Raw genomic sequence first — 25712 nt, forward strand, 5'->3', positions numbered from 1 at the left:
AGAAGGAAAGCAAGAAACAACATTGGAAACAATGGTACCTGTTTTTACTGGAGAATGACTATAGGCCAGGTTTTGTCTTCCCCTTTAAAAACCTCGCAGTCACTTTTTTGGGGCCAATATTAAAATCTGTTAAAACAGTTTGAAAACAAATGGAAGATTACACAACTGCTAGCAGTATGTTTTTGGAAAGTTCTTTCACATGGCATATGTCTGGTAAAGAAAAAAGCAGGCTTTCTCTCTCACAATTAGAGAATCATAGAAGTTACCAAGGTTGGAAAAGACTTCTAAGATCTAGTCCAACCATCCACCTATCACCAATATTTCTCCACCAAACTATATCCCTCAGTACAACATCTAAACATTTCTTCAACACCTTTGTGACTCTACCACCTCTCTGGGCAGCCCATTCCAGTAGCTGACCACTCTTGGAGAATAATTATTTCCTGACATCTAACCTGAATCTCCCCCGGTGCAACTTGAAGCCATTCCCTGTCATCCTGTCACTAGTTACATGGGAGAAGAAGCTGATCCCCACCTCATCACAACCTCCATTCAGGTAGTTGTAGAGAACTATAAATCTCCCCTGAACCTCCTCTTCATGTCTGTGGGATGATTACAGCGATCCCTTGTGCATCATGCCTTGTGTGATTCTATTTATATATTTTGTACAGTTGCAGTACCAATAACTAAAGCTTTAATCTGTGAGTGAAATCCTGTGTAGATCTCCCTCACCTGTGCAGGTCAGATGTTTGTCTGCCTGCTACAGCTCACCTGATGCTGAGCTTATGTGCAGATCGTGGTGCAGCTCCGAAGAAGTGGCCATCAGCACTGTCTCTCAGGTAGCTTGTGCTGAGGAAGTGGCAACCAATGCATACAAAACTAGGCTGGTAGTTAAACTTCTAGATGGGCTTTATGGGGTCTACTGAAGGCAACAGAACTATGGAAATGGAGATTAAGTATAGCTGTGTTTCAAGAGTTAACTTTGATTTCATACACTATCTCTGGTGAATTCTGCAAGGAATTAATCAGGTGTACGCAATTGTTTTACTATTAGGAGCTTTCAATTTCTTTTATGTAGCTGCCTTCATCAGAGGAGTATCATTACTGCTAGAATTAAGTGATTGTTCCTGTTGTGTTGGAGAGGAAGGCGGTTTTGGAACTCAGTGTACTATGCCCCTAACTGTGGCAAGGAAATTGCATGCATTGCCTTACTCAGTGCAGAGCAGTGACCCAGCTCATGTTTACTTTATATTTTCTTAGAATCACAGAATGATTGTCTTGGAAGGTCTCTGTAAGCCCACCCAGTTCCAACCTGCTGCTATAGGCAGGGTTTCCATCTGCCAGATCAGGCTGTCCGTGGCCATGTCCCACCTGGCTTGGAATGCCTCCAGGGATGGGGCACTCACAGCTTCTCTGGGCAGCTGTGCCAGGATTTCGCTACTGTCTGAGTAAAGAATTTCTTTCTAACTGGACTATTGCTTCTTTTAGTTCAAAGCGTTTCCCCATTGTCCTGTCATCATCAGGCTGTGCAAAAAGTTGATCTCCATCTTTTTTATAAGCTCCCTTCATTTTTTCAAACACCATACAGATACAGCTTCAAAGATCTTTTAGTTCAAGTTTGGATACCTAATGTGTCCACGGTCTGAGTTTGGATTTTTTTATTAATTGGTTTTATTTAACATTTTTAAACAGGCAGGTTCAGAACCTAGGCCTTACTAAAACCTTCTGTTGTCTTTTTGTTCAATGGTGACATGCAATGGTTGCAGAATGCAGTAACGATTTGAAGAGAGGACTGTACAAAAGTACAGTACAAGTTATTCATTAAGCAAGATGAGACATCCAGTTGTTGCATGTTGGAAAACTGAAAAATCTCTGGCAATTGCACCAGGTAACAACTGAGTGAAGAATGTAACAAATTTCCTTATTATCCATCTACATAGCCCTCCTGTTTCCACAGTATCTCTCTGCATTTCCCCATCTCTATGCCGCTCACTTTTTTTGTATGCCTACATATATGTATATATAGCTAAGCCTGTTGATAGCTTCCAGGCTTAGGGAAAGATGTGTGAGAAGGAAAAAGTGTAAGGCCAAAGGAAGTTACAAGGAACTTTACAAGGTAATGGCCATTTCCTTCCCATTCTTTTCAATGTTTTGACCAGCTGTTCTTACATTGTTGGTGTTATCTTAATACTGAATACTTTTTCTTTCTTTCTTTATATGATATTCTTGTAAATATCATATGTAAGCATTGCCTAATCTTCCATTACACAAGTGCTTTTTTTTTTTTAACAAATGTCAGCCAGTTGCTTGGCATTGGAGTTACCTCTGCTTTCAAGTATTATGTGAAAAAGCCACCATTTGTGTGATTAATCACAGCACTTTATCAGATCCTTACCAATTTTATTTAAGTGGTAGAAGTGATCTTTGCTGGTACAAAACACAGATTTCCCTCTTGAAAGCTTTACTTAGAAATGGCATTCATTCGCTGCACAGAAACAGCACTCTGTGATAATTCTGTATTCCTCCTGAACAATGGGACTCTATACAAACCATTAAACAGCCATAAGAGGATGATTGTAAAAATGTTTTACTAGAGGAAATTGCAAGTGCTCAATGGACTGGCATGAGTAGCTGCCACGGTAAATCTAGTTTTGTGTAGAGAAAATCGGCACTGAGTTTTGAAGCCTAATTTTAAGAAAGATGTTTATATCTAAATTCAGTACCCCTTATTTTTCGTTCACAAGCAGTCTCCGATGCTGTAGTTGCTGGGTACCAAGTAGGATTTAGACCATGGAGTATCTTGAGGTTTCCTGTGTTCCTATTTCCAACTTTTCATTTCTATCTATTTGTGAGGCTCATGGACTGTGTTCTGTTGTACCTCTGGTACATGTTTCTGCTTTGTAATCATACAGCAGTTTTTCAGAATAACAGAATGGATTGAGTTGGAAAGGACCCTGGGGAAAAGAGTACGGTAGAGTTCAATTTGAACCAGGGAAGAAATGTCACTTTCTGCTGATGCCAATGGTTAGCTGTTGGAGTTCTGCTCTCCCATTTCTAACATTTATGATGTCCTGAGGATTTCAGCTGAATTAGCCCTTGCTGATCTTGAAGTTCCAGAATTGCTGTCTATTTTTATTATTTTGTCACCTAAATTCCATCTTTGAATTGAAGTTACTCTGCACCTTGTTGTAATAGATTCTGCTGTACCTTAATTTCAAGCTTGAAGTGCCAGAAGGCAGTTCAGATAGAGCAGATTGTGGTAAATTTGTAATTTCTAAAGTTACAAATCTTGTTGGAAGTGGTGAGTACGGGGAAGCACTGCACATCATGTTGATTTTGCAATGTTCTTTGTTCCCTTCCAGTTCATATAACTCCATATGAACGTCATAGTTTCAAAAGTGTAATGAATGTGTAATTCTAAAATGTGCCTTTTCTATCCATTGCCACTGTTTAGCTGCCCAGTTTCTGTGGACTAGCTGGTATGATCAGATTTTTACAAACATTTTTGGGGTTTACTAGCTAACTTTCTTTTCACACCTATTGATTTTTTTTTTTTAGTCAGAGAAATAATCTGCCTAGCAATTAATTAATAACAGTCGATTAATGTAACCCTTTGGACCAAAGTGCTTCATTCCTTGAAACAGTAATAGTGTTGAAAACATTAACAATTCCCAACGGCTAATGTAAGTAGTAGTCTTTCTGATGATGTACCTGCGCATAAGTGATCTACTTATGTTGCATGCTGAGCAAAATTTTTGGTAAAAAAATTGGGGTCATATTTGATATCAAAGTATGTAAGAAAGTATATATTGTTTTTTTTCTTAGTAGTTAAAAATTACTTAAAGCAGAACAATGAAGTGTTTGCGTAAATGATTTTTAATGCTGATCTAAAAACTTCCATCTTTGAGAGCTGCAAGCAAAACAGAAAAATTTCAATCTTAATACCTTAAAGAATGATACTTTAGAAGTCTTTTGGGATTCAGTTTTGGGAATTCAGCTTAAATTATTTACTTCTAAGTAAAAGTGAAATTAGAAATAATTTTTATGCTAAAATCTACATAATGTTTTGCTTAGCACTTCAAAAGTATTTGTAGGGAAAAACAGCTGAAAAAATAGCTCAATAGATAGTACTTTATTAAAAAATATATATTTTTATATATATATATATACACATGTATTTTTTAATAGAGGATTTCAAAAAGCTCCATATTGATTTTTATTTGTTTATTTTTCCAGCATTTTCTTGCCCCTGGAGGACTTTATGTAAGAAAACAAAATGCTTTTTTCATATTTTATGCAGTATAAGATATGTTGGGAAAAAAAAAAAAAAAACTAGCTAGGAAATATTAACTTCTGTTTAAAAAAAGTTACATTTCAGGTGGGTGTTTTACAGGCTTTTTGTGTTTTTTGGTTTGGTAGTGGTTGTTGTTTTAGCTTTTTTACTGCTATTTCTATCTACTACGTGAGGGCCTTTATCTCTTCTTTCCCTAGCTACCACTACTGAAGCTTTCACCCTTTCAAAGAAAAATTAGATAGATGAAAGTTCCTAAAAGTTCCTAAAACCTGGCTACATTTAATCTGAATTTGATTGTTGACAAAGGACGCTAAGCTATGGTCAGTAGTAAGAATGACCTAATCAGGGGGGAGGAGCATGGACAAATGAAGATACGTATCATAAATGTTAATGTAGGCTATAAGTGATAGTATTGTTTAGGCTATTCTTAATGCCTTTTCATAAAATTATGTTTCTCTGTAACTAGAATGAGAGTAGGGAGAAAGTTGTATTTTTCTTCCAAGTTTGACTTATCTTTAAATTTGGGTGGTTCTGAAAGGCTTGCTTCCTGTAATATCTACCTTTTGCCATTGTTTATCAAGCCATGATGCCAGTAGTTCTTCTGGTAACTTCTGGGGTAGTTTTTCCTGCGTCACTTCATTCTTCCATAGGATCTGTTAGTTAGCAAGCATCAGAATGGAGTTCTGGCCTAAATCAGTTACATGGCGCTTAATAAAAGACAGTGTTTTGACAAGACAAGTCACTGCTAAAACCCACCTGCACCCTGAGAATCAAAATAGTTGCTTCAGAAATAGGACAGAAGAGAGACTGCATTATGAAGAAAAGGGCAAACTATATGTAATGCATACACTTATTGTCAGCTAATCTTATTTCAAATTAAAAAAAAAAAAAAAAAAAAGTTTGTTTTTACCTACCAAACTATTGCTTTTGTCAGTGATGTGTTGAGTGGGAACAGGCAAGGGCAAATTCCTTGCGATACCAATATAAGATTCGCTAAGAATGGCAATAAACAATGAGGCAAAGAACTGAATCTTGTCTTTAAAGCTGATGAGCTCTTTGTTGTTGTTACTTTTAATTGGAGGGGATCAATTTAATAAGTAATACAAGCGTGCTTGAGATGAGATGCTTACAGCACACGTGCTAAGGCCCAGTCCTAAGGAACTAATGTGCAGTGGAGCTTCTTAGAATTTTGTTTCACTGTCTTTATTGGTATTATAAATTTGTGTATATATATGCAAAGAAGAATTTTAATTGTGAGAACTTAATTACTCTGGAACATTGGTGAGCAGAATTGCACAGTGTAGATTTGTGTGTGCTGTCTGGATTTGTTTACCCCTGTACAACAATGCTTATTGCAGTTCAGTACTCCCAAAACTGTGCGGTTGTTTCACACAGCAAAGATGGTTTGTTGATATTTACACATTAGGAATTGAAATTTGCGTAGTTGTGAAATTTTGTAAGGTTCAGAATAACTAAGTGAACGTGTCCATATTAACAGATTTATTGTTAACAAACTTCCTTGTTTCAAAAATAAATAAAACAAATGTATCTTCTGGTTTTAGAGCACTTGATTTCATAGAGCTTCCAAGATGGTTTAATGAAGGCCAGATCTTTAAAACACAGTGTATCTTTATTTTTGGCACTGACAGTACCCAGGCTTGACATGTGAAAAACTTACGTCAGTAGTAGCCTCTTATTCCTTGTTGTGTGTTCAGACATTATCTGATTTCTCTTCATCCGATCAAATATACATCTGCTTTTAAACCATATGCAGTAAGTTTGCTGATGATAGCTTTGATTATTCCTCAAAGACTGTGGAATTACCAAGAAGACTCAAAAATTGGTATGAACCATGGCTGTTGGCAAAAGGTCTAACTTTTTTTAGTTAGGATTGTTTTTTAATGCTGAGCAAGATTTTGAGAGTGAGTAAAACCTAATGCTACTCAAAAATGGGAGTAACAAGTAAAGCTTTTAGAATTTCAAGTGTCATCAATCTCAAAAGTGTGTGATAAAGTAACTGAATAGCTTACCATGCTGGGAGATAATTTGCTCAATCTAACCTGTTACTCATATATGCTCCTGTCTGAACGAGCATAGGAAGAAAAAGAAATAAGAATTAAAAGTGCCCATCCTCTTAAGTATGCTGCATAAGCCGAGATAGACGAGTCTTAGTGAAAAGTCTTGGATTTATACTATTCTCTACATCATACAAAAAAAGGAGATTAAAAACAATTTCAGTTTGCCATTTTGTTGAACTAAGAAAGCTTCCTAAACTTTGAAAACAACTTCTACATAAATAAATTTTAAAACATATTTTTTCTTAAATCCTAGAAAATAGTAATCTTTCTTTCCCAGTCCTATGCAGATTTAATTTCACATCCAATTCTCTTACATGTATTTCCTTTATTTATTTGGTAGCAATTCCATTTATTTAGCAATGAGTCTAAAAACAAAATGTTTCAAGAAAGCAACACGTGGTATAAATTTTCCTGCATCACCTCTCCTCATTCCTCTGTAGCTGAATAGCATTTGCCAGCTGGGAATGCAGCACCCTGATGCACTCTATTCTGGAAGCGAATAAGCCTGAGTGAGTCTGAAGTTCTTTCCATACATACTCTCGAGTCTCCCCTCACAGACCATTCAGAGAGAGGGGGCATATCCAGAACAGTGTGATACTAAAACTGATGATTTATTTCCCCTGCTCAAGCTTCGGTCTGTTTTGTCTTGTTTTGCTTGTTTTGCTTTGAGACAGCAAATATAGTGAAACTTGTATCAGTCATTACCACTATTTATATTCTCTCTCAAGACAGATTGCGACTAATTTCCTTTTACTCCTACAAATGTTTCATACAAAGACAAAATAAATGTTATTGAGAGATTCTTTTATCAACATTACCCATTAAGTCATCAAGTTGGCTGTCATATATGGAATTGTGCCCAAAATTTGTACCATCTTGGGGCATAGACTTTTTTTTTGCGTGTTTCCTTGCTCTCACCTGATTTCTAACTGCTTCACTGCTTGATTTTTGTTTGGTTTTCCATATTAGCGTACAGTGTTCGAAATGGCTTCACTTTCTTATGCTACTGTTTATATTTAACTTGCCCACACCTAAGGCAGGATATTGTTTTATGAAATCTCTGTGTATATACAATTCTTGGCATATAGTCTGTTACATTTCTCTAAATTCCAATGCTAAATTCTTCAAAAACAAACTGTATGTTTACTGTTTTTAGTGGTTAAATTATTTTCACGAGACTTTGTTTTTTAATAAATGTGTTTTCCATTATTCTGTCAGTTTTGTTATATTATGTATACTTTTTTAAAGAAGTACTGTTGAAATCTTAAGGGTGGTTTCAGAGATCATTCTTAACAAGGGATATCCATTACACAAACTTATTTTTCTGTGGAAGCTTTGACCTTTTTTGAGTATTAATTGGCTCTGTTAAATTTGATCAGGCTTTAACAGAAGATAATTATTTCATCCGACTTGTCGTTTGTTTGAAAAGAGTAGATGTTGACTTTTTCTGTGTAACAGAGCCTTATATGTTCTCAGCATTTGGTTCTTACATTGGTTTTCATTTCTGCATATTTTTCTTTCTCCTTTTTTTTTCTTCTGCCCTTTCCTGTGAACTTACTTTCCCATGCATAGTGGTGAGTTTTAGTAAAGAAACTCATCTTTGTCCTATACATTCCGCTTCTGTAGACACTGTACAGAAAACCTGCTGCTTATTTTTAACTTTCATTTTTACTTTTAAAAAATTCCTCTGAATGTTCTGCTGAAATACTAGTCAACTTTATTGCATTTATTACCTTACTATTAGCGTTATTGTAGTTTATGATAGTGAAAATTCAACTAGAAAAATGTTCATCCTATAGAAATGGAACTATAATAGTAGAAAATTCAGTTTTCTGCTTTTTCTGATCTTAAATGGTCCAGCTGTTAACTACTGCTAAATTGAATTACGTTCAATGATTTGCTTTTTCCTCTCTCACTCTTCCCATTATCATTTATTTAAGTAGTGTTACTATCTGGCCCTTTTGGAACAAGGAAATGGTGCAAGATTAGTTTTGTATTACACTCACAAACTTTAAAAATATATGTATTTTAATGAATGAAAATTACTTGTTATTTTAATGGAGCTAAAATACTCAAAGTCTCAGTCTATCCAATCACATGTATTCCAACAGATGCAGCCTATCTTAGATGATAATGTAGTGGTCATTACACTACACACTACCACACTAATGTGTGGTACCCACACAGTCTGTAGTAGTGGAGACTATCCTACTACAGTAGAAGGCAAAACTGTTCTGGTTTTCTTGGTAATTGATTTTGGGGGGGATGGGAAAGTGAGGTGGAGATGGGGATGGGGTGTGGTGTACCTACAACCCTGTTCCTTAGATTTCTCTTAAATATTTTACTAGAAGATGCTAGACTAAGAACTAAATAGTAGTTGCTGCCTCACTGCCTCTTTAAAGGCTGTTCCCTCCATTGTCTCCATCTAACAGTGTGTCCCTGCTAAAAGAGGCTTGTTCAGGTGGATTTGCATGGGTTGTGCAGAGGGTCAGTGATATGTCCAGGCTGTGAGGGGGTGTTCCTCAGGCACACAGGGCACATGTAAATAACCTAGCTCTCTGTCTGGTGGTGCCAGGCTGGGAGAATAGGCTGGGGTACTAGCACTGATTGAGGACTTTCCCTCCTAGCAGCACACACTTTCCTGTTTCCTTCATCTTTTTCCAGTGCTTATATTCATCTGTTAGCGTTGTGGGCTAGTTCAGCTCAGCAGCCTAAAAGGAGAAGGAGGAGAATGGATATGCCATAGTGACAGGCAGGGAGTACCTGCTGGGAATGCTGCATGGGCCACTCTGGTAAGTCACCTGTTGCCTACCACCGCATGTCCAGTTCCTTGTGCTGCCTCTCGCATAGTGCTTTGTTAGAACCAGCCAGTTCAAAGCAGTCTAAATAGCTACATGAACAAACTCCTGCACATTCTGACTGAAAAATGTTGCTTTTGTTCTTGTTTGACTAGATGCACAAGGAAGCAAGATTTGAAGTCCTTTCTGGTGATGAAATATGCAATGAATTTAATTCATTGTTCGCACACAATGTGTAATTTAACTTAAATGTTTTTAATGATCTCTCCTTTGATTTATCCTTGGAGGTTAATCCAAATTCTTGAAAGATTTTCCCCTCAGTAAATTCTTTTTTTCTCCACAAAAAAAAAGAGAGATAAAGGGCACTTCAGTGAACCTTTATTATTACTGCTCTGTGCTACTGATAATGATCTCGATACTAAAATGAAAGATGAAAATTCTCATGTGCTTTCCCTTTTAAGCAAGTAATTAGTGCCATCCAACTTGTTCATTTTTTTTTCAGAATATGAAATTAGCATTTAGTTAAGATGTCGTCTTTCAGTGAAAAGCACTGATCTTCCTTGACAAGAAAATTTTTCTTGTATGATGGTTGGACAAAGCAGAAGGATTACAAGGTGATTTATTTTGAATAAAATGCTTTTCAAATGTGTTTAAAAGGCAGCATGGGCATTTTAAATGAGCTCTATCTGGTCTTCAGGGTTCTGAGAAGATCTGACTTCCACAAGAAGGAAGGAACTTTCTCAGTTTCACTCTTTTGGAAGGACTCAGAAGTCCTGGTGGCCTACGATATCCTGGACTGCATTAGGAGTGGCCAGCAGGGCAAGGGTTTCCCTTGCATTTCTCTTGCAAGGCCCCATCTGGAGTGCTGTGTCCAGTTTTGGGGTCTCTCATGCAGAAGGGATACAGAGCTGTTAGAGCAGGTTCGGAGGAGGGCCATGAAAATTATCAGAGAAGTTGAGGGAGTTATGCTCGGTTTTCTTCGAGAAGACAACGCTGTAAAAGCCCTCACTGTGAACTTCTGGTTACTTAAAGGAAAATAAACTTTTTTCACATACAGGTAATGATAGGACAAGACAGAATGGTTTTAAACTAAATGGGAGATTTAGATTAGAAACTTTTCTCTGAGAGGGTGGTGAGATGGTGGAACAGGCTCAGTTCTGGGCTCTTTTCAGTTTAAAAAAGGTAGGGAGCCACTGGAGAGACTCCAGTAGAGGGCAGCCAAGGTGATTAGGGACCTGGACCATCTCCCTTCTGAGGAAAGACTGGGATTTGGGACTGAAGAATAGAAGGAAAACTGAGAAGGGGATCTTATCGATGTTTATAAAGATCTAAGGGATGGATTTCAAGTGGATGGGGTCAGGCTTTTCTCAGTGGTGCCCAGTATAACAGCAAGGGGCGACCAGCACAGACTGGAACGTAGGAAGTTCCATCTGAGCGTGAGGAAAATCTTTACTTTGAGGTTTACAGAGCACTGGAACAGGCTAACCAGAGAAGTCTCCTTTCTTGAAGACATTCAAAACCCATGTGGACATCTTCCTGTGCAAGCCACTGTAGGGAACTTAATTTTGCAGGGAGTTGGACTTGATGATTTCCAGAGGTTCCTTCCAATCCCTACAATTCTGTGGAAATAATGCTCCATGTAATGAAGAACTCACAAGTGATTAACAAATCAATGAAATCACTCAGAATGAGTTTAAGTATTCAAGTAGTCAGTTTTTTTTCTTTAGCACTACTTAGTATAAATTTTCATTTAATACTAGTCATCAAATAGGGGAGAAAACATATTGTCCAAATTCAGTATATTCTGAAAGCTTGCAGAGTATAAATCTGTTTAGAAATCATCCAATTAAACTTCTGTAGTATACAGAAAATTCAAGTTGTAGTTCTTTATTCAAATTATAGATGCTGTACTTCTTCCAGTGGAATCAACAGTAGGTTTTATTATCACAAATGTTTATTTTAGAATTATTCATGCTACTTAAGCTCAGCCTGTCAAATTGTAGAAAAAATTGTTCATAAAAACAACAATAAGAGCAATCATATTTCTTTTTTTCCTTTTCTGGCCTTCCTGCCATCTTCTTACAGATTTCACTGCATGGACAGTGGCATAGTAAAAGTAATGGAGACCTATGCAGAAAGAGAACTTTCACTATTTGCTGTCAAAATCCTTAGAAAAATAATCCTTGGTACCGTTTAACCTTGGTTCCTTTAATCTTATTGGTATCGTGAAGAATGCTTGGTCTTTCACAACTGTCACTGAGAAATCTCAGGCTTTGCTTTCTAACTATGAAGTAGAAGACGTACATCCTGGAAGAGGGCTAGTTTCTCTTACTGTGGGTGTGAGCATTTTTTCTGAAGGTTTTTTCTTTTTTTCTGAAGGTTTTTTCTTTTTTTCTGAAGGATTGACTATGTGATGATGTAAGCAAAACATCATGATAGAGAATAAAGGAATACTCCCCTCCAAAATGTAAGACTGTGCAGTAGGCTGAATATAACACTATTTTGCCATATTTGTCTAACTATTGTTTTTTTGCAAACATTGAATTTAATCTTACTTTTTAACTATGATCTAAACATGGCAAACTCTCATTGCTTAAGCTTCATGTTTAGTGTGAGATGAAACATGGCCTTCCCTGCTATAGCTGAAAATTTGATTCTTGCATGCTGTAGCTGGAGACAGAAATCAAGTTGTCCTGGCTCAATTCCATGGTTTCAATGCGTAAGAATCATGAAACAAGATTCAGCTTTGAGAACTTACTGCCTTTGAGCTTTCAGATCAATACTGTTTAGCTTTCTTTTTATTTTTCCTTTGAAGACAGCGGATATTGAAGATGAGGCTTCTTGCGGCAAGTTCAGTTTGTGTTGTGTGTAAAATCACTAAAATGGAACGAAGAAATTATTGCAGTATGCTTTATAAGGCTGTGGTTAATACAGAGCTTTCTTTGTCAGAAGGTGTTGTGGGGCTTTTTTGTTTGTTTGTTTTTTGAATGGATCATTATTAGGGAATTAGGATTTTTTAAGATTTGCAGTTGAATTTTTATGAAATCACTTTGAGATATCATTACTTAATTTTGCATGCTATTTTGAATTCTGTTTTGAATTCCAGCTCCTTCGTTGCCTATTCTTTTTCTTTTTTTTTTTTTCCCCCAGCTTGTTCAGTAAGATTTCTTCCTGCTGGATGCAGTTAGTTTTCTATACTTGTGTGTTTTTTATGTGTCTTCTACTATGTTTGTATAGGACATGGTGGATAAAATAACATGTTTATACGGCTCGAGCAAATTTCCATCTCTCTTTTCTCTCCTTTCACTATAGCATTTGTCATTAATTACATCCTTTTTACTTCACTTTTTCCATTCCCTTGGAAACTCTTACTTTAAATTGAAAGCAGAACAGTAGTATCAGGATGTCCATCTAATGAACTGAAGTAACCATGTAATCTTACTGAATCTCTCATCCTCACTTTTTTACTCCTTGTCTGATATCAATTATGTCATCTCTCCAGGTGGAGTCAGAGCTGTTTCCTCCTCCTTACCCCCATCTCCCAGTCTTAACCCAACATCACACTGTGAGGACAAACAGAAGCCATATGTTATGTACCAGATGCATTAAACAAAGCATTCATATTGCAGAATGTGGGAGGACTGTAAATGCTCATCTCCATGGCTTCCTTTTATTAATCTACATACCAAGTAGCTGTGTGTAGCAGACTTCTTATAAAAAATCTCAGTCTTTCCTAAAGCTGGAAAAAAGTTATAGTCACTGGAAGTTAACTTCTCATATTCCAGAAAATTAAGTTAGAGCATTGTTCCAGAAGTCCCAGCACATCACAGAATCACAGAATGGCCAGGATTGGAAGGGACCTCAAGGATCATGAATGTCCAACCCCCGTGCCACATGCAGGGCCACCAACCTTCCCATTTAATACTAGACCATGCTGCCCAGGGCCCCATCCAATCCAGCCTTGAACTTCCTACTTTGTTACAGCTTAGCATATTTGTTGAATAGAACTTGAAAGGTTTTTTTTTGGAGGTTCAACTTTGCAATAATCAAACAACAATTTAAGCAGCTGATAATTTGGTTGATGTGTCTGGGGACACATTCAGTAGTTTTCCAACCATTTTATGCTCACAATTACTATAGAAGGAAAGAAACTAAAGTATATTGATGAAAATCTATACAGAGAGAAATTAGCACAAAGAATTGCCACAAAGCAACAAAACAATCAAAGCATAATGTAATGCATCAATACTCATTTTCAACTTGCTGGGAAAAAAAAAAAAATGCAGCAAATTCAATCAGTATTGTGCAAACAACCCTCACTTTTCTTTTTTGGGGGGAATTTGATTTTCAGCCTAATTGTTAGGAAGATGAGTGTAACATGGTTTTCAGTTCTTATGAGAAGTAATTAATTTTTTGTTTTGTTTTGTTTTTTGTTTTTTGCATGTCTGTCTGTGAAAATCTCATCAGCGTATGTTTATTTTTCTGCCTGGAATAACTAGCTTTCCTTTCTTATATGGAAATATGCTTAAGCTGTGCTAGAATTTTCAGGTGGCTTACAAAGATGCTGCTCTTTTTCTATTGCATAATCATACCTTCATATAAAAAGTAGTGAAGCTCTACATCTTTACACAGATCTTTACTTTTTGTGAAGCATCTTACAAGTCTATATATATATAGACTTTCTGTCATAGTGCAGTCCTCGACATGTTTTACAGTTTTCCATAGTTTAGTAGTCAAGATTATGAAGATGGTGACGGCCTTATTTACATAAAGAAAAAGAATTACTGTTGTATCATTCGTTCTCATGAATGATTTTGGACAGTTTTGGCATGTTTTTGGCAACTTCAGATCTAAGAGTCTATTTTTAATTGGTGTGACTGAATCTTCTGTCATCTTTCAGTGAATAAAATATTTGGGTTTTATAATGGTTAATTTAATCAGATTTTAGAATTAGCGCCTCTTGCACATTGCTCAGTGCAAATTTAGTGTAGCTGCTATACAAGCAAGCTGCCAGTGTGGGCTTCAGTCCGGAAGCACTTTTTTTCATACAGAATCCTTTTCCGTGCGTGTGCTCTGAGATGGGAAGTGACTCAGGAGTTTCAGAATCCTTTGTTTCTTCATCTTTATAGCAATATTTTCACTGTGTTTTCAGCATCCAAAGGATAGGGTTTTTTTGTGTTTATATTTTATTTAATGTTTATTTTAAACAAATTGCTAACACATTTGAAGGGTTGACTTTCTTTGTCTTCTTTCAGTAATGCACACTTTTATTTTCTAGCATTCTTAAAAAAAATGCTTGTGAACTTGTGAAATTGAAATGTGTAATCAACCAGTGTAGCAAGGTAAGGGCCGTTAAGGTTAAATTTAATTAAAGCAATGTGAATAGTAATGTCTCAAGCTGAAATAGCATTAACAGAAGAATATAGAAACAGTATAGAAGTAGTGTAAAGCAGTCTTGTTTTAGTATTTCTGAGAACAGTTTGTTACTATCAGTTATGCACTACGGTGCATAAGCAGCAGGTACATTAAGAGAGAATGGTATGGTATTCTATTTTTGTTTTAAAAATGAAGTATCCCAGTCTGCTACTAATGCAGAAACTTTTAGTGATAGTTCTTAAAATTCAGAGCTTGATTTTTGCTGTACCACTGTTTGGCTCTTCTAGCTGCATGCAGAACACATTATATGATACTGTTGTATATATGAAGTATAGTTTTGCCTTTTGCTTACTAATGTTTTTGGTGGTGTTTTTTTTTTCTTTTCTTTGCGCTATTTAAAATGTATTCTTGAGTGAGTTTTGTATGTCCATATTGAATGTTTCAGTTTCTGACTCTGGATGAGTGGGAGAGGACTAAAATGAGGTGCATTCTTCACTGGCTTGGGCTGTACCTTGTGAGAATACCTACTAATGTTTCAAAAACTCTCAACAGGGATTTGCTGAGAACTGATGCTGTAATGTGTTAGTCATCCTTTACCCTCTTCTATTTTTTACAGGTTCTAAAAGATGACTGATGCTGGTTTCTGTGATGCTACTGTGTGTCTCTGGCACCGTGGACTGATACAGAGCACACAAATCTAACTGTGCAACCTGGGGAGGAAGCATCAGGAGTGCTACTTCATTTCAGCTCCTTAAGTGGACAAAGGCACAGTCTCATCTATCTCCAAGGGAAAACCCTTCAACAGATTTTTACAGCTAGTAATAAAGACAACATAGCATCATCCACCTTCCCGATTTACAGTGCATCACCTTCCAAGACAGATGGTCTGTCAGAAGCTGGAGGATGCCTGCAGAGCACATAATAATGAAGTAATGAATTGATGCTGCTGCCGCCTAATAGTCAGGATCACAGCTGATAGAGCTGTGCTGCCCTTTTTCTGGTCCCTTAATCAGGCCAGGAACTTCAGGTGGACATGGCTGGCCTCATTAACAACCTGCTAATACTGATTCTTGTCCTTCAAAGCATCTGTTTGGGTTTCAGAAGCTCACTTTCTGTCTTCAAGAGGTGGGTTATGCAGAAAGATCTAATGTGTTGAGTGCATGATTCTTAGTGCTGCCCTCGCTTTTATATGGAAATACAATCAATGTATGAAAAAGCATGCCCTTGATAAAAAATGTGCATGTTGGTTGTTTGGTTCTGCTCACTTGTTCTGTGTTCTACTTGCGAAATTTTGAAGTGTCACTCTTGTCATAGTGAGGACAAACTTGTTTTTTTTTTGTTTTTTTTTTCACAAATAGCTCATTAAAATAGAAGTTAAGAATGACTGTCATTGGGATGATAAAAACAATAATGAATACATTGTGTTACATAGTGCCACAGGTGTATTTGAGTCTTTACACAGTGAGTAATTAAATTTCCCCTGCTCTTATTAGCTTGCAATGTAAAAAGCTGTTCCAACAGCAAAAAAAAAGTTAATCATCTTAAACTGCTGAATCCTTGGAAATATTGTGGAAGGAATAAACATAAGTGACTGTAAGATTGAATAGACAAACTTAATCTAGTTAATACAAGAGAAACAGCCTCTTAGCTCTCCAAAAAGTGTTTTATTGTATTGTGTTTTTCATTTTTCAATTAATATTATTTTTTTTTTAATTTGCCATCAGTATAGAGTTTGATATTCATGTGAAGTTCTAAAACTTGTTTTGCTTCTCTACTGGCAGTGGGAATTGCTATAAATGTCATAGTATTGGAAGGTTAAAAAAAAAAACAAAAAAACCCTCTCCTTATTGAATTATACAGCAGATACATATTCCTAAACAAAACAACAATCTGTCTTGAGTGATTAATAGTACTTGACAGATACTAGTGAATTAGTTCTTTATCTGTACATCTATGTACCTAAGACAGTGATTTAGATGAGATTAATACATCTAATTTTTTCACAGGAATTACTTCAGTAATGGCTTGATAATGGAGATGTTTTTGTGAGCTAATAAGGAGGGAATTTTCCAAATAATTCCTGGATTCCTGTGTTGTCAGACTTCTTCACTATTTCTAATACAGATCTTTTTAAAATATATTTAAAAATAAATATTTATCTTTATGTTCCCTGTTTATTTTTAAGGTATAAAGATGCTACTAGATCTCTTTCCAGTGAATGCTTTGGAAGCACCAGGCCAGTTATTTCATTTGGACTGTCAGATTTCGCATTGGACATTCGCATGCCTGGAGTGACACCCAAGCAGGTAGGAGAAGTACAGTTTTTCTTTTTGCCAATTATTGTATTATTTTTTTTTCCATGGGCTAGAGATATAAAGTCTTGCCAGAAGTATGACTAACGTAAGGTGAATGAAGAAAAGGGTAACTTTAATAGGTAATAGGCATGTCCAGTGAGAAATAGAAATCTGAAAAAGAGTTTCAAAGAATAGAAAAATAATTTCACCTGACAAATTTTATTTCTAATACGTTGATTTCTTACAATTAATTGCTAGAGCTTATTGAAACAATTATGAGATTTATTAAAATGAAACTTAGACAGCTGTGCTGGTAAGATAGATTAAAATTGCAGTTTACACCAAATCTCAGATAGTTTCTCAGTTCAATTTTAGTTGCAATAAATTGAACATTATTGCAATTTTGACAAGCGGAGAGAGAATGCTGGAAAGCATTTTTACAAGAATAATACTTTTGATTTAACATTCTAAAATGTTGAAATATTCCAGGAAGTAGTATCAGTATACTCTTTGTGTTTTGACGTAGCTTATCTTCCACTGAACCTAGACAGTAAAAATGAAGAACTAATTTTTAACGTCAGCATTTTTGAGATTCACATTAAAAGTCTAAAATTCTGCTGTCGCTTTCAGATGAAGTTTTATTTAGCAAATAAACAATGTTTAATTTTCATTTTCTTCAGTGAGGCAATGCAGGGACTATATATGTCATTAAAAGACACGTCTCTTTAAAAGGGCTGCAGATGCTTGGAAAGAGTAGGATGTTGTGCTGCAGTAGATGATGACTCATTGTTGCAGATAGCACTTTCAAAAAATAGTGAAAGGAGAATGAGGCTCTCAGTTACTTGGGAGCAGCCTCCTGGAACATAGAATTTAGAGTAAGTGGCATCATTCCAGTAAGTACAAACAGAGATAGAGTTTCTATTGTATTTTATTTGTCTGCAACACAATACTAAGCATCCCTTTCAGAGAGAGTGAGAAGTACTCTTAATTCTTCAGGGTGAATGTTTCTAGTTATGTAATTCATGTATTTCTTAGCCCTCTAGATGTTCATATGCAGTTTCAAGGCCTGTGTGTGACTCTGTATGTAGTCAAAAAAGATGCCAAAATGAACCAGTGAGCAAGGAAACAAGTGCAGTGGTAAAGGATTTCTAGAGATGTACTGCTGTATTCGTTATGACTGCATTTAGTTCCTGAGTCCTGAATCAAAGCAACTTGTGTGGGAAAGATGAAAAACTTACTAGAGAACGCACAAATTAGTTTAATTGTGGAGACAAAATTAATATCTTTAGAGTAACACCTTTGTGTTCTATGTTGTCTGTTCTTCATCATTCATTTTTCTATGAAAAGAAAATCTTATGCTTCAACTGTATCATTAGGATGTGATGTAGTGCAAGAAAGTGGAACTTTTATTCCGATCAACAACTAGCTTATCTGAGAAATCGAGTGATATATTCTCTTGTGATGTGAAAGAGTTCTGTTCTTCACAATGTTCTTCACAAATGATATGAATTTGGTAGCACTTGTAAAAAGGCTTCAAAGAGAACGAATGAACATCCTCAGTGACATGCTGCTCATGTAGCTTCTTTATAGGACCTCCATTGGAGCAGCTTTGCTGCTATTGACTTGAGAAGTTTAAGTTTCTACATGAAATTCTGAATCCCAGCTAAATAGAAAATAAACTGTTTCCTTTTCAATTTATAAATGGATTTTCTATGTTCTGTAAATGCATATACCTGGAGTTCACAAAGGCATTGACATTGTTTTTGTATCAGCTGACCTATGGTTACCCATTCTATCTTCGAGCAAACCACCAGTGCAAATTTCTTATCAGAGAACATCACTGCTTTGTGTAATCACATGCTGTTATCACCATTGTACTCGTCATTCCTTCTTAGCTGCATTTAATTGTTTAAGCCTATTTTCATTGTATTTTATTTTCTCATTAACTTGAAGTGTTTTGTTGCAGGAATTTTGTTTTCATCCGTTTTGGCAAGTAATAGTGAAAAAGGAATCCTATTGGTCTTGAAGTTCATGGATGTAGTGAAGTACCACCAGTATAAGATATTTTCTTTTTTAAACAACCTTAAAGCTGAAAAATAATGTTTAAATTAGATACTAGCATAGCTGTCAACCCCCAAGCCACATCCCTGACCTTGTAGAGTAATCTCTATTACATCTAAATAAAACATGGAAATAAATTAATTTCTTACAGCAGTGTTGACATCCTACATAATCTTTGGACAAATATCTCAGTAAAGCAACTGGTGTTTTTTTCTACATGGTGCTGTTATAGGAATCTGGCCTCTACCTAGCAGATAAAAATAAAGCTGATTTCATTTTTTTCTTTCGTAGTTCATATGCATTTAAAATGAAAATTCTGTGCTGTACCAATGATTCACTGTTTTGCTGATGAGCAACTAAAGAGCTTTCCTTCACATAAATTTGCCCGGTTTTGTTTTCAGGGGCATTATCTTGTGTACCAGAGTACCTGTAGATTTCACATCTGGGTGTTATTTGTGGTCACTGCTCTGAGTATACTGGTTTTGTGTTTTAATTGACTTTTCTGTTTTAATCCAAGAATAATTCCAAATCTGACGTGCTGAGTGCTTTAAAGTCTTTTAGGTTACTAAAGCAGCAGTAACATCTTGTATAAGTCATTTCTGATATGTTTTCTGCATGGACTGCCCATTATTCTGTATCTCATCTGTACTGTTCATCCAATCGCTCCAGGAAATTGCTAGTCCTTTACAATGTTTAAGCAAGAAAATTACAAATTGATTTTATTATTAATTTTTTTGTTAATTATGTTCTTTGTTTTTTAAAGGACATGTGATGTTTGTTGTAGTGTCCAGTGTCATTGATTATTGTATAATTAGATGCATGAATCACAAATAAATGTATGCCTATGATCGCTGTTACAGTGGCACTGTATTCTTACTTTTTTTTGTCTAGTTATATGCATCTTCGATTAAGGAGACATACAGCTAATGGTAGAAAAATCTTTAGCTCTGAGATAGTCTTTATTCTTAGAATATAGGAAGTTATTAAATACTGAAAAAATACATATCAAGAATACAATAAATCAGAAACTTAGTAATTCTTATCATTTTTACGTATCACACATGGATTTATGCTGCTTATTTGGACATCATCAGAATACTGTTACCCCTTCAAATTTTTGCCAGGCAGAGTGTGGTGTTTGTTAACTATTGCAAATAATCTCAATGCCAAGACTTATAAGTGTATAATTTCTTAATTCATATTTTTTAATTCGTATTTCAGTTTTCTTCCTCTGTTCATCCTCTGAAAGAATTTTGATACTTAGTTTCTTTTCATTGTAAGAATGCCTTATTTTAAGGGAATTTCTGTTTTTTTGTCTTTGAGCAGTCTGATACCTACCTCTGCATGTCAGTACCCCTGCCGGTGGATGATGAAGCCTATGTAGGTGAGTGTTGGTTAACTGGAAGAGCTTAAGCAAGCCATTTTGAAGAAGCTCAAGGTTTTTTTTTTTTTTTTTTTTTTTTTTTTTTTTTTTTTTTTTTAATTTGACTTGTATTGACTTAATCTTTGCCTGTCAGAGTTTCTAAAATGCATTTGTCATGGCTAATGCAGAAACTAACTAGAGAAGGCTACTTAGAGTCAAGATAACAAACTGTATCTGGAGAGATTCATGAGTAATAGTAGTTAAGGAGCTGCATGCAAATGCCTCCGGCAGTCAATATCAAACAGTCCCATTTGTGAAGTATTGGCTTTCCGTCCTCTGGATGGATACTTAATTCTGCTCCACTGAGCAGGTTGTTTATTTACCTGCTGGTCTAGGCTGTAAATCCTTTGCACTTACAATCAGCTTTGGCTGCAGTAAGATTTTATTTATCTGAGAGGGAAAAAAAGCAAACAAAAAGGAAAAAAAAAAAAAAATAGAGCAAAACCTTTCCTTCTGTTTTTTTTTTGTTGTTGTTGTTGTTGTTTTAATGTTGTCACATGAATAAGGTGGCAGACAGACATTTGGAAATAGTACCACAATGGATTTGCAAAACAACAAATCTGTAAAGAGGCTCTTCACTGTACTTTTGATGTTGTTTTTCTTGCTTGTGAAATGTTCTGATAAAGAGGAAAGGTGATGATTTTCCTGATGGAAGTTTCATTATCAGAATGTTCTTTAATCTGAAATTTGTTTTTTATTCCCTGTTGCCTTTTACAATAAATATGATCAAAATTCTGTGTAGCTTTTGTTGTAGGGTATTGAGGAACTATTGTTCCCTGTTAATTTCTGTGTGGAAATCCTTTGAAAATAGAATCTCATTTTCAGATTTTCTTGTTACTTCATGTTAACTGAAAAAAAAAAAAAAAAAGGATTTTTTCAGTGCTTTATCTGTATATTGGTTTAATACAGAAGTTGGCTTCTAACCATGAAATTATACTTTGGCTATTTGACTCCAGGGGAAAAAAAGTTAAACAAAAACAAAACAAAACAAAACAAAAAAACCACAAGAGAATAAAATGGATTTGATGTTCATGTTAATTTTCTAATAAACTGTATTTACTATATAGTATATGCAGTTGACTTTTTTGCTTTCAATTCATAGAAGGGCATACTGCTAACCTGTTGCTTGTGCAATTTAGGTTTAGTGCTTCATTGAATTGCAAAATTGCATAGCTCAAATCTTTATTAGATTGCTGCACATTTCCATCTGTCATTTGGTGCTAGCGTGTATTAAGTCCATAAAAATACTTTATGTTATATGCATTTAGAGGGATTGACTAAAACGGTTTTATTAAAAGTCCAGTTTTCTGCAAAATCTCAATGTGACTCATGCCAGGCAACTCATTTTTTTTTAATGTGAAAAGTGAACAACTTCTATTCTTCAGATGTTTTGTTTTTATCAGCTTTTTACCAGATATCTCCAGCTTTCCAATGATCACCATGCTTGAGTAAATATATTGCAAAGCAGTGTGGAGTCTGGAAACAAAACCATTCTAGTATAGAAGGAGCTTTGGACAGGAAGAGGAACTTTACTGAAAAATTAATGAGAACATTCTATTCTGTGAACATAATTGCTTCCCAGAAGAGTACTGCATAAGTCCTCTTATATTTGAATGGCTTGAAAATAATCTAGAATTGCTTTTTTCTTCTTTGGTCACTTCCACCAAAATAGAGCAGAATATGGTCAATCTTAAGCATGTGATCAGTTCCATCTGTTTTCAGTGAAGTCACTGAAAAGTGATTTCAACTGAATGGATTTCCAACGTTGGAATCTTCAGAACCAGCAGAACTTATCTGTTCTTCGAAAGAACTAGATTGAAATTTATTTAATTGCAGAAAATGTAGGGTATGCTAACTGACCTACCTTGAGAAATACATGAATAACAAATTATAACTTCTTCTCAGGAAAGAGATTTTTTTGCTATAGGCATTGCTACTGAAGAAACACAACAACTAGTGATGTTTTGTGTAATGATTTGTTAATGTTACAAAACTTGATATTTACTTACTTGCAGAGATTTATTTTTTGTTGCATAAATAAGCATAAAATTGACACAGAACTAAATTTTTTATTTTTAAAAGCATCTTGTCTACACTTCTAAATGGTTTAAGCAGAGTCTGCATTCATTGGATTGGCAATAGATTGTGTAATTAACTCTCATTAATTACTGTGATAGCGTTTGACAACTAACAGATGTACTGTTGTACTGACTTCACCAAGGTATGGAAAAGATAGTGCGTGTTCTCTGGAACTTCAAAAGATCACATAGGTGTGAGTGATGCATAGAATGAAAACAGAAAACTGAGTTTCTGACATAGTTCAGTGGTAAATCTGAGACCAGAACCTATGTTCGTGCCTCCAGTTCAATTTATTTACATAATACTGCCGACTAAATTTTCTCACTTCTGTTTTTTTCCTTTATTTTCCTGTTCACCTCCATTTAATCTGTTCTCCAGCAAGGCCTGGAAGAACAAGTTATGTCTGTTGATAGAACATGCAGCAGGGCAGATTTGATGAAATACAACTTGGTTTTTTTAGCATTGCATGTAGGTTGTACTTCATGCATTAGTAAGTAGAAAATATTGTCCATAACTTTCCAGTTTTTCCTATCAAATTTGTATTTGAGGACTTAGAATTCTGACTTCAGCTTTGTTATTTCCTGAAGATTTGAAACTAGCAGACTGTTACACTAGCACAGGAGCAAGGGGTATAACTTCATTCTGCAAAGTGCCAATTTATATAACAGCTACACCTAAAAGAAACTAAATTGGAAGCGGCATTGTGATTTCCCTTTTGAAACTATACTCTTGTGGGTTTTTTTCCAGGCTAAGTATTTTGTATTATATAGAATAAGATTAACAAATGAAGTACATGTAAATGATTTGTTAAAAAGAGCGAAAAACCATATCATTTTAGAAGTTCTTTTATTAAAAATTGTTGAACACCTATTTCATTTTGAGGGCTTTTGTAAGAAAAGTCTCAATCTTAAGTGAATTTGCAGCACTGAATAGGAAGTGATCAGAAAGAATTCCAGTCACACATTACAGTATGTAAATAGCAGTCATGGTATGCCTATTAGTTTTCCAATTTGGGATGATAAAATTGTTTTGTTTTTGTTTATCTTGTGTAAAAACAGACAAGTCAGGTGTTGATATTCTGTTAGGCCAAAACCTTCTTCTGCAAGTTGTCACAGTCATTTAAATATTGAATTTTGTTATGCTTCTTATTTTAAAATGTAGTGGCTGTCAACTAGAATAACTAGAAGCTTTTTTTTTGATATTTTTTAAGACTTTGGTAGTAACAGGTATTTGGCTTGAATCTCATGCTGGTTTGCATGACTTTCACAGCTTATATCATTTTTAAATTGCTTTTTTTTTTTTTTTTTTTTAAACTCCTGTTTTTGAAAACAGATAGTGTTTGTAATAGTGTTTGCCTGTCAGTGTTGCTAAGAAGATATCTATGCAGGAAAGGTTAACTGACTCTACAAAGCTTTCTTTAGCTCACAGACAGACTGGAGATGCCTTTCAACTCTTTCTTTCAGAAGCAGTGATGAGATATGAGCTAAACTAGTGCACACGAGTGGTTCAAACAGAGATGTGATTTTGCTTTGCTAATTATATTCTGTCCGTACTAGTATTACTTGTTAAGCTATTTGTAGTATATTTTATAACAGTGCTTAAAGGTCCTAACCATGCACTGGAATGTCGCTGACGTAGATGTGCAGAAAATAAAAGTTGTCTGGACTCACTTGTAACAGTAATTAAAAAGATGAGAGGGTGGCATGGAATTAAAGAGATATAGTGAGACTGTAATGGCTGCAGAGATTTGCAGTTGAGAGGTCCTGTGGTTGAATTTGTCTTTATTGAAGGCTGTCTTTCTAAGTGTTGCCTACAGTACATTTTGTACAAGTATTGAGTTCTGTAAGAAAAATCGTTCTAGCTGCTTATGAACTATTTAGAAATGTCCTCTCACATACACTGGCAACAGCAGCATAAACACTTGAAGATTTAGTCTGCATAGTATGACACGTTATCCATCCCGTGCACGAGTTAATCATAGTTCCTCTTTGTCAATGACAAAAATACCAAAACAAAAGGTCTTTCTGTAATGCAGATCAATTTTATGGCTAAGGACTGAGTAAAATTTGCTAGTAAAAAGATGGCTGTGTATAGTCTTTGAACTCTAATCTTTCAGGCGACTGGAATGATTCTGTAAATTCATTGTTAAGAATATGTAGTACTCTTTGCTTCCTCTCTTCCCTGAGCATGTGGAGACACCCCTTATTTTTCAAACCTGACCCTCAACTCTATCGTGCTTATTTCTTTACAACCCATCCTGGCTGCGTGGCTTATATTCAAGCTAACTAGCTTTTGAATTCTGTGCCTTATCTTCTGGCAGTACTACTTCTTCACTTTTCAGTACAAACCTGAGCAACAATAAGTAGGGTTGAAAGCTGTCTGTTTGGGTTTTTTTTATTTCCTTTGTAGAATTGGGACAAGAATCCACATCATCATTCACCTCAGAAGCTCTGTGTCAGCTGAAAAACTTGCAAATTTATGAAGCAGAAGTGGTTTATGTGGTCTGCAGCTTCATTGTCTGACCATACTAAGACCCTTGAAAAACTAAAAGGCGCTTGGAGACTCCTAAATGTCTGTGTCTAATGTCAAGACTGACTCATTTTTTGGATGTTCTGTTGTTGAATAAGGTTAAAAATCCTCCAGCCCATTGCTCTGTCACATATTAAGAAAAATTCCTTTATATTGCTTGCGTCTGGCACAGCATTTCAGTAATAACAGAGGAAGTTACACAATGTAGCTTGTTTTATTTTTAGAAATTCTGTCATTGTAAGTTTATGATCAGTATTACTACACTGTGATGTTGGTAACTTTTTTTCAGCAGTGAACAGGATCTTGAATATTTGAGAAATGAAAATAATGGCTTTCTGGTACTTAATGACAAACAGACATTTGAATACTGAATAGTCATCATCTTCCAATTTTCTAATAATGAGAAGTATTTGGGCAACAGGATTGTGTTGCCTTTTAGGGAATCTTATTTTCCATTCCAGAGGGTTTGTCAACATCAGTAAGAATAAATCATAGTTCTCTTCTTGGAACAATAGTCCCAAGAAAGATGCAGCAAAAGTGTAAATCAAATGAAACGCTGAGAAAAGATAGGATTTCAACCAGTGTGCAAGATAATAGTTGCTCTTAACTGTAACTTCATGTTTATGTTTTGATGAAAAAACTAAAAAGAACTTTAGAAAGTACTGCTAAATTACAAGTGCAAATTTTGAAATTAAATTTACATATGACTGGTTACTACAAAAGCTGTGATTTGGGATATATTGGTATGTTTACTAAGTGTTTTATTTAACTATTGGGGAA

General features: G+C 35.4%; 1 protein-coding gene across 5 annotated transcripts in view; it reads left to right on the plus strand.

Moving 5' to 3' along the window:
* Window positions 1-25712, plus strand: part of PAM (peptidylglycine alpha-amidating monooxygenase) — a 126956-nt gene that overhangs the window by 37883 nt on the left and 63361 nt on the right. For 4 of the 5 annotated variants that reach the window (XM_085214215.1, XM_085214217.1, XM_085214218.1 and 1 more), the window contains exons 2-4: window positions 15163-15671; window positions 16732-16852; window positions 20228-20285. In XM_085214215.1, coding sequence (XP_085070341.1) covers window positions 15580-15671; window positions 16732-16852; window positions 20228-20285 — 271 coding nt within the window. In that variant the 5' untranslated portion in view covers window positions 15163-15579. Of the gene's footprint in view, window positions 1-9036; window positions 9165-15162; window positions 15672-16731; window positions 16853-20227; window positions 20286-25712 lie in introns of all 5 variants that reach the window. The other variant, XM_085214216.1, reaches the window with a different exon arrangement.

Source organism: Meleagris gallopavo, chromosome Z (assembly GCF_905368555.1).
Source record: "Meleagris gallopavo chromosome Z, MGAL_WU_HG_1.1, whole genome shotgun sequence".
Classification (NCBI taxonomy): domain Eukaryota; kingdom Metazoa; phylum Chordata; class Aves; order Galliformes; family Phasianidae; genus Meleagris; species Meleagris gallopavo.